The sequence below is a fragment of the Gobius niger genome (assembly GCF_951799975.1).
Source record: "Gobius niger genome assembly, chromosome: 21".
Taxonomy (NCBI): Eukaryota; Metazoa; Chordata; class Actinopteri; order Gobiiformes; family Gobiidae; genus Gobius; species Gobius niger.
The window spans coordinates 13226897-13239715 of NC_136872.1; the positions used below are offsets into that span (position 1 = coordinate 13226897).

The following is a 12819-nucleotide window of genomic DNA, read 5'->3' on the forward strand; positions in this document are numbered from 1 at the left end:
AGATGCATTGCAACTACCCATAGTAAGGAATCTATTGATCAAACCAAAGAGGCAAATGTTTGTCTGTGTTGTTGTTGTGAGTTACTCTTTAACGTATGAATGCGTGTTTTGTGAATATGATTAATTTGTATTACCCCTGACTGCTGTCACAAAGTCTGCCCCTATTGTCTCAGATTGACACCAGCGAAGCGGATCTGTCTGATGAAAAGGCGCTGGAGCATACTTACTCCACAATAGACGATGACACTTTCCAGGCATCCATGATTGCTCTTCACGGCAGCAGCTGCGGCGCGGACCAGGACTTTCTGCACTCATCCACGCCCGAGGTAATCAAATTAAACCGGTATAAATTGTACCGCAAATAGAAATAAGTCCTTCTTTTCATTAAACGGCGCTGCCCTTTGCTGGACAGAGGTATACGGCGCGGGGCCGTCATGTGTTGATTACACACTGCTCAGAGCCAAAATGTCATGAGAAATGCTTTTAATGGAGCAACACAATACTGAGTGTTTTATGAGGACTATAGCCTCTGCTGCCTCCTGTCCACAGTCGGCAATTTCAATCCTTAAGAAAAACAAACAACTGAGAACAAAGGGCACATACTCCGTTTTCTTAATAAGACTTGGGTGTTTTCATTCTGCATTAAAGGTCAAACTTACTCCAATTTATAGGATCTCGCTAAGAAGTGAGACTAAAAGGTGCACAGTGAAGTTAACAAGAAACATTTAACTCTAAGGAATAGGAGATATCAGACATTACATCTTACAGGAATGTGCCATAATCACAGCGTATTGAAGTGGACATGTCATGCATAATTGAGGCTTTAAAATATTTTTATGAGCACCTATTATGTCCCCCTATTGCTCTTGTTTGGTCATTAAACTGTTTCAATCGCAGCTCCTTAACGTCCACTTGCGGTAATTGTGTCGCCCCATTAAAAGAGGCAGAACAAGATGTATGTCCTCTATTTGGCGACGTACAAAACTCCCGGATGTAGCCCTTTTGTCTGCTTTTGTTTTCCCGCAGCGTTCCACTCACCTAGACTTGTTGGATCCCCGCTTTGCCGCATCCAGCCTGGCGGATGACATCCCGCCGCCTCCTTTCTCCCTGGAACATACATCCGCCTATAGCCCTCCGAGTTTACGGAGTCACATCCCAGACTTTAACTCCATCTTGAGCAGTTCGGAGCAGTACCTGCCGACTCACACTGGCAAAGAGGAGGCCGTGGATGTCTTGCACTCCTACAGCCCGTTTGATGACATGATCCAGGGCCGGACCGACATCGATGAGGAGCAGCAGGTCATTGATTATAGTGAGCCTCCGATGTCTTTCGCCGATATGGACGATGTGAAGATATTGCTGAAGGTACGACACTGATGATGTTTCCACTTTAACCTCTTAACCCCCGTCTTAACCAAGTGCATTTTTTTCCAGTTCAGCTTTACCCAAATGTAAAAGCTTACATCCTATAGCCAGTGTAGCGCCTCATTTGAAAGCTAAGACCTACAAAAGTAATTTAAACAGATCTTTTTCCTTGCATTTTTGTCACGCAGTCGTCACTTTTTTGACATTTCTTTTTATTGCTTTTTTCGTCACATTTTTGTCACATTTTCGTCAACTTTTCATCGCTTTTTTTGTCACTTTACTGTTATTCTTTGGTTGCTTTTTTTCTTTCTTTTTTTCTTTTTTGTCACGTTTTTGACCCTTTTTTCGTCCTCGCCTTTCATCTCATTTTTGTCGCTATTATGACGCTAGTTTTTTCAAGAAGCTTTTAGATTTGGGTAAAGCCACACTTGGCAAAATGTGCTCGGTTCAGGTGAGAGTTAAGAGGTTTAAAAGGATATGTTGCCCCAGTATAAGTAAAAGTAATCAAGGGATTATAGAAAGTACTTTCTCCTCAACTGCTCCTGTTGCTACTTCTACTACCACTGCAACTACGGCAACTACCACTGCAACTACGGCAACTACGGCCAACAGCGGCCCGCGGCCCACTTTTAATTGGCCCTCTGCCAATTCTAAAAATATAATTGAATTTTTTTTTATGCTTTAATTTAATATATATAAAATAAATGAAAAAAAACATTAATAGAAAGCTGTGATGAAGGTTTTTTTTTGTTTGTTTTTTACTTTGAGCATATTCAATTAAAAAGCATATTTAACATTCTATTGAATTTAAATATCTGACCCCTACTGAGTGCGGCCCAGTTTGTATAGTTTATGTGGCCCTCAGTGAAAAAAGCCCCCCTGTACTATTATAAATGATAAAACCGCTGTTAATTTAGCTAAACGCAGATTGAACCTGTCACCTTAAATAATATCCTTGATCTTTTATGTCTTTTTGAATATTAGACACACACGTCTCCATTGCGTTTTCAAACATTTTCCACAGTCTGTTTGCGCTCGCCTTTTTTCTCCTCTGTGCCCCATTGCCGTCTTTTGAATTTGGCCTCACAGTTATTCTCTTTCACGTGTAACTGCTGCTGTTTCCCTCCCAAGGACGAGGACGGCGGCGGTGAGAAAGAGACCGCCGCAGATGAAGACAAGGAAGCGCTGACCTCCGGGAGCAATTTCGAAAGGACCATCACGGTTGTCAAGGGCAATTCCAGCCTGGGTTTGTGCTAATTTCTCTATTTTCTACCCCCTTTTATCGGAGTGGGAATGAGTGTGGAGGTCTGGAAAGTGCTTTAGTCTTTATTTATGTGTCATATCGTATTAAAAGACACATTTCCGAAAGGTCTTTGCGGTATTTTTTTTCCCATTTGAAAGACTTCGATGTGTGTATTTGTTTTCATTTCAAAACACGCTCAAAGGGCTATGCCTGACTCAGAACGTAATTATAACTTGTGAAATATTTGTCGCAAGGGCACTGTTTAAATATCCTTTGCTACATTGAACATAACAAATTACTTTTATTCCTTTTTTTTTTTTTTTTTAAGGAATCTAGCTATTAGCGGGAAAAAAAAGTAGTTTTGTGTTCATTCATTGTTCAATACACCCACAGCATTTTTTCTTCCAGCGTGTACCTTTCCATCTTCATTGCAATGAGCTCCAATGCAATACTCTACAAAAAGTAGTGCCATGGCCTTTCTCCACAAAATAATACTAAATAAAATACTATGCCTGTGTTCAAAGGGATGACCGTGAGCGCGATGAAGGATGGCTTGGGAATGCTGGTCCGCAGTATAATCCACGGTGGCTCCATCAGCCACGATGGCCGTCTGGGCGTGGGGGATCTCCTGTTGGCCATAAATGGAGAGCCCACAGCCAACCTGACCAACGCCCAGGCCCGCGCCATGCTCCGGAGACACTCTCTGATCGGGCCAGACATGGGGTAAGGCGACCAAACGGCTGACGAGAAGAAACGATTTGAACGCCGCCTTCGATGTCTTGATTATTATGATTATGCGTTTGATTCCACGTATTCTAATGACTAACTTCAACTCATTTAGTTTCGAAATAGTTGCAGTAATCATAAGTTAATATTTGGTCAAAATTTGATTCTTTCATTGTCGTTTGTTTCTCAAAATAGTCTTCAAATTATTCTTTGTTACATTAACTTAGTAGGGCTGGCTTAATTCATCATCACCGTCTTCATTTGCCAGATTCCCGTGTAAGCAAAAGGACAAGTATTAAGTGTTGTTAAAAACAAAGAACAAGCACAACATCAGTCATGTATGAAGCATTTTGCAGGACAGTGTTTGAACCAGTATTAAGATAAGGTTAGTAAGGTTATTTTTTATTTTGATGGATTGATGAAGATTTATTTTCTTTGTGTCACTCCCCAGTGTGACCACGGATATGATTTAAAGGAACAGGCCACCGTTTTTCCATACTGAGATATGTTCTTGCCAGAGCTTAGACGAGTTGATAAGTACCTGTCTGGTCTTTGTGCGTGCGCTCAGTCACGCAAAAAGCATTAGCGTTAGCATTTAGCCTCCCCCAGCATATTCCTATGGACCCAAACGGGGTTGCAGTTAGAAGCAACCAAGTTCTTCCACGTTATCCCTATTTAAATACAGTTACATGAGTAGTTACACGATCCAAGTCTAGTTACACAAAATTAAACATGTTGATTTTCTAAATTAATGAAAAGGGATACTATATTGTAAGGGGTAAGAACACCTTATGAACACTTCGACATCCATGCACTTTACTCCCATTTTTATCCGCTTAGAAAACCAACATGTTTAATTTTATGTAGCTATTCTTGGATCGTGTAACTGCTCACATAACCATATTTAAATTTAAATTTAAGAAACGTGGAAGAGCTTGGTCGCTTCTAACTTCACCCCCGTTTGGATCCATAGGAACAAGCTGGGAGAGGCTAAATGCTAACAACATGTTTGGGCTTTTTTTGCGTGACTGAGCGCACGCACAAAGACCAGCTCAGCATGGCCTGTTCCTTAAAATGCAACAAAAATGTAAATATTACACTAAAAATGGTTCTCAGTGGCACTCAATGTACAGGGAGGGATTCACTTGACTTAATTGAATGCCGTGTTTTCAAATGGTGCTTGCTGTGGACTAAGCTGGGCAGTTTGTTAGCTTTGGTGCATAAAAAGGCAACTCTTCACATTCTAGATCTGCTTGTGCACCTGAGGACGATCTGTGCCCATTTTATGTGTGAGTATGACTAACTTACACGCTGGTGGTCATCTGGCTTTCAACTGCCATCCTCCTTTCTCTTCACTTTCCTCTTTTGTCGGTGGTTGGGCTTTTGCAGTCCACAACACGAGGTTTATCCAGATTTAAGCTCAGTTAGGCGAGAATGAATGGGGAAACGTACATCACTCTATTTATTCCAATGCTATTGTTTGCATATGTGTATGTTTAATAAGGAACTGACTAAAATGAATTCATATTTTTCAAAACTTTCACAATCAATCAAAAAGAACTGCAGATCATATTTTTTTTTACAAATACATATTTCTGGATAAATCCTGACTGCACAATCCTCTGGTATCTGTCCTTCTCTGCATTGCACGGCATGTCTAACATCAGTGTTTGTTGTTGTTGTTGTTTTTTTAACGCACCCTCTCTGACTCACATCTCCATCCTGTCGCTCACTGCATGTCGTTGTTGATCCTAATGGGGCGCCTCATCTGCTTCATTATTTTCCTCGGGATTCATTTTCCGTCGTCTCCGCCCGCTCCCGCGCGCCGCCGTCTTTCCCAAAACCAAATCAAGCCATCTGCCGAAGATCTGTCAGCGCCGCCGCTCCCGTGTGTTACTGTGCCCTTCACCGTCGGCTTTACTGCGGAGCGCTCGGAAATCACGCTCTTAAGTGGATGTCAGAAATCCGCCGGCTAGATTTGGTGCCACTCAAGAAGAAAATGAGGAAAAAGTGTCAAATGATTGCAGATAGTAGAGATATTTGGGGAATTTAGTAAGAGAAGATGGATGTACTGTAGGTCCAAGAAGTAGGGCTGCACAAATGATTCCGATATGAATGGTTCCAATTGACACATTGCACAGGCTTCCATCATTTTCGCTCTTTAATATTCTATGCAAACAATAACATTTCGGGTTTCCATTTTATTATATATAAAAACTACTTACTGTAGTTTAGGCTACAAAAAATGTTCTTAAATGCGATAACTTTTGCAACTCTTCAGAAGAATTGCTATTAGACATTTTCCTTAAAATTGTGCAGCCCTATTAGGAACATTGTGTGCAAAGTTTTCATAACAAACATAACTCTGTACCCTGTCATTCTTGTGTATTTATTGCTGCAACGTTTAGGGCCAACTAACCTTCGTCAGGCTCCATCATTTTGACCAAAACGTTGTAGCAATAAATTCATAAGAGTGAAAAACACTGTGCAGGAGCTTCTTTTTAATGAGATACCCGGTCTTCTACACACGTGTTGCTTCCCATGATCGAAACATGTATGCAAAGTTTTAAAAGAGTCAATTGGAAGGGTATCTGTAGGGCTGTCATCGACTTATCGTTCAATAAAAAACAGATAAACGATACATTTTTGGGCTCGATATTTATCGTCTGTACATTTATCAGCATTTCCCCCATTCTTCCTTTGTAAAACCTAGATTTTTCACTGAAGGCAAATTGAGTTTCAATGTATTTCATGTTTATCGCAGCTTGTGTGGTATTTTAGGATATGATGATGCACTTTTAGAACAATGGTTTACTCATTTTTATGCCTGAGAGTTGACAGTATCTAGTATCGTTAGAGTCAATATTATCGTTCATCGCGATATTTTCCTGCCTCAATATATCGAACTGCAAATTTCTTATCGTGACAGGCCTATGTATCCGGTGCAAAAAGTGCCAAACTAATGTGAAATTGATATTCAAAAGGATGTGGCGACCCCCAAAACATCAAATCCTTCTAGTTGCAGGGACCCACTGAACAACAGAGTAGAAGGAATATGAAGTACAATATAAGATAAAGAGGTTTTAACACATGTTGTATTTACATTTTCAGCATCACATATGTCCCTGCTGAATATTTAGAGGAATACAAGGCCAGTCTAGAGCAGGAGAAAGGTAACATCCCATCTGAGGAAATCCCACCTCCGCCTTCAAGGTAACTCATTTCTCGATTTTCTGTAAGAGTAATTGTTGACCTGCTTCAATATAATTCCTCCATTACAGAAGCATTCCTAACCTTCCTGAGCGCGAGGATGGGGAGGGAGAAGAGAGTGCGTACACCAACTGGAATCAACCAAGAAAGTAAGTGTTTGGTGTCATCGTCAATCACTTATCAAGGAACACTATGGCAGCCGAGTAAAGTCATAACTTTTCCCCCCTTTTATTTATGCCTCAGAGTTGGGCTTTACATTTGTTGCTGTAATGAAAAAAAAAAAGAAAAGGTGTCTGACACTTGTCCCTCTCGCCCAGGGTGGAGCTTTACCGAGAGGCTGGCAAGTCCCTGGGGATCAGTATTGTGGGGGGCCGCGGGATGGGCAGCCGGCTGAGCAACGGAGAGGTGATGAGGGGCATTTTTATCAAGCACATCCTGGAAGACAGCCCCGCCGGACAGAACGGGACGCTGAAAACCGGTGACAGGATCGTCGAGGTGAAGAGAGAGCATTTCAGGACAACCGCACCAGACTGCACATACATCATCGGGTAAGAGTTCAGGCGTCTGACTGCTACTCTCTGGGGATTTTTCCAGGTGGACGGAGTGGACCTGAGAGACGCCAGCCATGAGGAGGCGGTGGAGGCCATACGCAGAGCTGGAAACCCAGTCTGCTTCTTGGTCCAAAGCTTCGTCAACAGACCACGGGTAAGTCTCTGAAAAGACTAACTTGCAGATATATATGTATGTGTGTTTCTATAGACGGTTCCATTAGGGCAACACAATTTGAGAAATACAAACATAAACGAATTGCGGCAGATCTGATGAGCGTATATAAAATTGTCCGGCCGATATTTGGGGATTTTGGCTATCGGCCGATCTAGCACAGAAAAAAACCCTGAAAGTGATAGAGACTTCCGTGTTTTGCCTTGGAAAGAGCGAAGTCGGGGCTTAAAAATGAGTCAACTTCAACAACTTCCTAGGCCTCAGGGGAACAGAGAAACATCACAATAAAAAATAATTAGCTACAACTTTGACTTAAGCTAGTTTGACTTAACCTTATTGAATATGGACATGCTGCATGTCATTTTGAAGCATTCAAGAAGAAGCTGAGCTACTTTAACCCGCAATTGTATTTATGATCGCCGCGCAAAATGCCACGGCTAGCAACAGTATGCTAATGCTAACGGTAGTGTGCTAGCAGGAACTAAAAAGCAGGGGACAGAAACTATATTGAATCACCTAAAGTGATCAAATAAAATTGGCCTAATATTTATGTTTTTACAGGATTATAGACCAGACACTTGGAAAAATATCGGTCGAGCATATCGGCAACGGCCAATTTAAAATCCCCAAAAATCGGAATCAGCATCAGCCTTAGAAAAACCCATATCGGTCGACCTAGTTGCAATTAGACTTGCAAATTAAGTTTCATAATCAAGATTCAGTCCTTTCGTGCACATTTTGATCTAGCTCAAACATGGAGAATAGACTGAAATATGGACTGTGAACTTAGAACTATCCCATGCACTTGATGTTTTTTATTTTTCCCCCGATACGTCTTACTAATTGCACAGTCGTAGGTTCGTGAACACATAGTCATATCCAAACCTTTTAGTAGTGATAAATGTTTTTCACCGAGGGCTTTCACTAAGAGCACTTGGCAATCTCTTAGAGTTCTTCTACAAATTTGAAATCAAGAATTTAAAAAAACAGATAAAAAAAAAAGAAAATCCTACAAGGTTTAGTAATGACTTAAAAGCCACTTTTCATGTTGAAGTACCCCAAACTTCCATAAAGGGCATTTAGCTAGATGAGCAAAAACCAGGGGTTTTGTATGTAAAGTGCACTATCGAGCAGCCATCATTTGATCCCTTCGTCACATTTAATCCCCGCTTATGTTTAACAAGGACAAGCAATCTAATGTAAAGTGAATGAAATGAAAAGTTGATATTTAATTTGACGTAACTGTAGCATTTCTCAGTCGTGTTGCTTCAAAATGTCTGTGCTCCTTCACGCTGCCTTCTCAGCCCGAGTCAATATATAGGCCATCCTCCTCGCCCGCCGTAGAAAAACACACCACTGCTCTCACATGCATGCCACATCGCACACACCAGGTAATCTGTCTTTCCCCCTTTGTCTTTTTATTTCTGTTGCATCAGCTATCCATCACACCTAATCTTTTTTGCATTATCTGGCTCCCTTCCTTCCCCCTTCCGCCCTCCTCTACTTCTTTCTCTACTTCTTCCGCTATCTGCTTTTAAAGTGCTTCTTTGACTTTGAAATAAAGACAAAATGGAATTGGAGATTTCCTTCTGGGAGTGAAAAAGGGGGTTGGTTATTTTGTATCCCGACGTTCCTATTCTGCTTTCTGTCAGAGAGGGAGTCAATGGCGGCAATGACGATCCATTTTGTCAGCAAAGTGTTCGCTGTTAGTTTATTATGCTGACATTCCCATAGTAAATGCCACTTCAACAATAAGCCCGGCTAAAAAGGCTTTGTCTGTTCATTTCCATTGACTCACACAGGCAGTTCTGTTCAATAATACATCCATCAGGCAGAACAAGATGACTTGTATTCAGTGCAATAAGCGAAAAACTCAGATTCTGATGACTTCTGAAACATTTGAAGACAGATACAGCAACTTGGCTGTTTGAGATTATTAGTGGACAATCCTGTTTTCATGTTGGAGGCTTTTCCTACAAGCACCATGAAGTCAAGGAATAAAGTCACTTTCAGAGTTGCCATGATGAGGACAATAGGGTAGTGGTCATAATGTTATGGCTGATTGCAGAATGTGCCTGTCTCTGTCTGTAAAGCTTTTTACTCCTGCCACTGTGGGACAGCCAGAGAGCTTAATAGTCTATCTTCACTCTAGTTTCAAAATCCTTCCCTTGCAAGCAGCACATAATCTCAAAGCTGCCTGGAGGTATCTTTGAAACATTTGTTAAATTGTTTCTGAGAAAGAGGCTTCCCTTACATTTTCTATGCGGGAAAAAACTTGTCCTCAAGGAGCAGTTTGCTTTAATGCTCTTGCATTTAAATAAAACCTCCGGTGTTCTTACCTACTTTTCTCTCCCAGAAAACTCCTGATTCAATTTTGCCACAACGGCTCAAATGTCTCTAAATGTCTGTGGTGTTGCTCCTGTTTTGCTTTTAGAAGCCGGCCCTGTCCTTCCCACTGTTTAATAGACAGCGCGGGTCAGCTCTGTGCTTCACTAACCAAAGCTCCCTTGCTCCTGCCCTCCCTAAGGTTAGATCCTCCCTGTGTCACTGTGTGCTGTTTCCTTTGGTGAATCTGTGAAGTGTCTGCATAAGGTTTTAGCATCAACATCATAGATATTCTTCCTAACTAGAAATATTAAATAGCGCCTGTTCTGGTCACTGCCATATTGTAAATTATGTTTTTTCTATTTGTGGGAATTCCATGTAAGCTACTTAATCGAAATACAAATAGCAGAGAAGTCCATCTGCTTTGAGGACACTGGAGTAACTATGGGCATTAGGTGGTCTTTAACAACACAAAGAAAGAAAATCAATATAGTTAGTTCTCGGAATGAATGAATGAATGTTCGGAAATTGCATTCATTGTGTTCATGGACGCATTTGAGAGCTTTTCGAGCTTGAAAAAGCTTGGAGAGCTACTAGTTAGGGACACTGCATGTAAAGGCACTTGGATGTTACTACTGAAGTTTTTCTCAAGCTAATAAACAGCTATAGTGTGCAGATGGTGTGGAAAGGAAAATCCATCTAGGTTATGCTGCTTCTTAATTGGTTTTTCTCAAATGGTTTACTTTAAAGTGGACATGTCATGCATATGGAGGTTAAAAATAGACTGACAAAGCTTTGATATTTTATGTTTTCTGTCTCTGTAAGAATGTATATCTGTCTCTGTAAGAACTAAATGATGACGATAATGAAATGCAGGCAAAAAGCTGGTGGAAATCTTGACTGGGGCTCCTCCTGCTGGCAGCTATAGGAATAATTTTAATAAAATAAGTTTGGACGTATGGCGTGATAAACATACTTTGAGCACAGAACGGCTCAAAATCGATAATGTTGGATTATGGGCTTTAAAAAAGTGGAGGACAGTTTTTGGGTTTGAACAATGGCGCATTTGTAATCAGGAAGTACAGAACGAGGCGCTGACACCGTAGAAGAAGAAACGGCTAAATTCAAAACAGCGTGAATGTTGGGAAATGCTACTCCAGGTCAGTCTTTGATGATGGAACAACATTAAAACATGATCAAGAAAGTCGATTTTTCATGATATGCCCACTTTAAAGGGACTATACGGAGTTTAAAAATGTTAAAATTAAGTATTTTCCTCCCCCTACATCTTCCAACAATGTCCTAATGTGAAGAATGAGCCCAGACGTGTTCACCACAACTGCCTCTAAAATCCTACACTGTCTCTAAAAACGGTGTTACTTCAGGTCCGAATTGCCGTCATGCACGAGCTTAATATAAAAGGTGCAGTTACACATACGACCTGAGGTGGCAGTAGTGAGTACAAGTTAAGTAACCAGAATGCCTTATATTATGCATTAAATCTGTTTTTTTGTGGTTGATAGTCAAATGCAATATTGTAAACCATAAACCATGTGGCCCTACTTGCATTTGCATGCAGTTTATATGATCATAGTTACTGCTTTATTTACCTTTCCTTCTCTGCCCCAGGACTACAAAAAGCAAAGTATTGTAATAGCTCATATTGCAAGTGCTTTTTGTCCTAGTCATGTCCCAGGTTTGAAGACCCATTTTTACCCATTTGTCCGGTCCGCAAGCCTCCGACTGCCTGCGCAAGAGAAGACAACTTGATAACGCTGCTGCAATTATGTGAACAACTAGAAACTGCAGTATCATTTTTCACAATCCCAGCCCTTTCTGGCAAAACCTTTTAAGTTCGATCACTGGGCCGAAATGGTCAATCTCGGAGAGACATAAAGGGTTGGAGAAGCCTTTTAGTTTCATTCTTCAATATTCTGCCCGGCTTTACTGCATTCGCAAAGTTTTTTTCGGTTGCGCTGGCCAAAGACTTGTAGGCAAACAAGACTTTATATTGAAACAGATGGGATTGTGTGCTTCAATACTGGGTCCCTTTTCCATATCTTTTTGTCTATTGACTTTTGATTAATATTTATGAGACTGCCCTTGCAATATGCTACGGGGGCCTTCAAAGTCTGCTGACATTGAAGCTTATATTATGAATCCTGTCTCTGTGTAATTTCAGGTGCCACTATGTCTTTTGCATACAGGGTTTATTTACCGTGATGTCTGTCTTGTACTTAACAGTCATTGATAACAGATGCAGGCGAGGACAGAGCCGCAGCTGTAACAAGGGACAACAAGAACAAGGTCAGTATATTCAATTATCCTCATCTGACAGAGGCTATAATTGACATGATGATTGACACAGGAGTTTTAGGATTGTAGACATAAATTCTTAAGTTATCCATGCGTTGTATTTCAAGTGTCGTAGATGTTTTCAGCACTTAAGGCGATACACGGCCAGTGAAAACACCGGAAATAAAAACATTATGGCACACCGGATGGTGTTCATTCATAAATATTAATGTATTTGGTATCTAAGTGTAACATGAAAGGCGATCGAAATGGCGATGCGATCCAAAAATGATAATTTCCTTCCTGGGATATAGCCATAGCCAAAGACAGGAACAATATACAGCGAATATGTTCCAAATCCTTTGGGCAATTTTCTTAAAGCCACACCGTGTAAAATTTCACCCAATACATAACATTGAAATACAAGCATTTATTTTATGACAGATATTTTTATGATTGAAAAATACCTCATAAATGTACAAACAAGCATGTGCTTGCTGTGAGCGGCTCAGCTCTCCTATGACATGACTGACTTTACCGGGAGTGGGTACGTCTCCAGCTCGTTTCCATGGAGATGTCGACTAAAGTCAGCAGAATTAGAGATTTAAATAGGTTCAGTTCTCATCCAAATCCATTCTTTGATTACCCACTGCAGTAAAAACATTTTCAGTATTGAGCTGGTCATTAGGAGCATGTTTTGTACTGATGGTAATAGTATATATTCCAAAATGTTATAGAGTGTGCCTTTAAAGTTACACTCTTTCAATAGCTCCACTTTAGTAGCTCCTACAAACTCCAAACTTTCCAGTGTTGTACTCAACATTGTTTTGACGGTTTTATTCCAGAGGTATTTTTTAATATCTAGTTCCTAGCCTGATTTATCGAGCTAAATGAACTAAACAAGATACCCCCTTTCAAAAATAAATCTTTAA

General features: G+C 40.7%; 1 protein-coding gene across 8 annotated transcripts in view; it reads left to right on the forward strand.

Moving 5' to 3' along the window:
- The window catches only part of mpdz (multiple PDZ domain crumbs cell polarity complex component), a 45122-nt gene that overhangs the window by 17721 nt on the left and 14582 nt on the right, over positions 1 to 12819 (forward strand). For 3 of the 8 annotated variants that reach the window (XM_079580264.1, XM_079580267.1, XM_079580271.1), the window contains 11 exons: positions 174 to 326; positions 1027 to 1365; positions 2497 to 2611; positions 3133 to 3331; positions 4582 to 4623; positions 6446 to 6547; positions 6616 to 6693; positions 6862 to 7039; positions 7139 to 7249; positions 9702 to 9794; positions 11837 to 11899. In XM_079580264.1, coding sequence (XP_079436390.1) covers positions 174 to 326; positions 1027 to 1365; positions 2497 to 2611; positions 3133 to 3331; positions 4582 to 4623; positions 6446 to 6547; positions 6616 to 6693; positions 6862 to 7039; positions 7139 to 7249; positions 9702 to 9794; positions 11837 to 11899 — 1473 coding nt within the window. Of the gene's footprint in view, positions 1 to 173; positions 327 to 1026; positions 1366 to 2496; positions 2612 to 3132; positions 3332 to 4581; positions 4624 to 6445; positions 6548 to 6615; positions 6694 to 6861; positions 7040 to 7138; positions 7250 to 8571; positions 8659 to 9701; positions 9795 to 11836; positions 11900 to 12819 lie in introns of all 8 variants that reach the window. The other 5 variants (XM_079580265.1, XM_079580268.1, XM_079580269.1 and 2 more) reach the window with 3 other exon arrangements.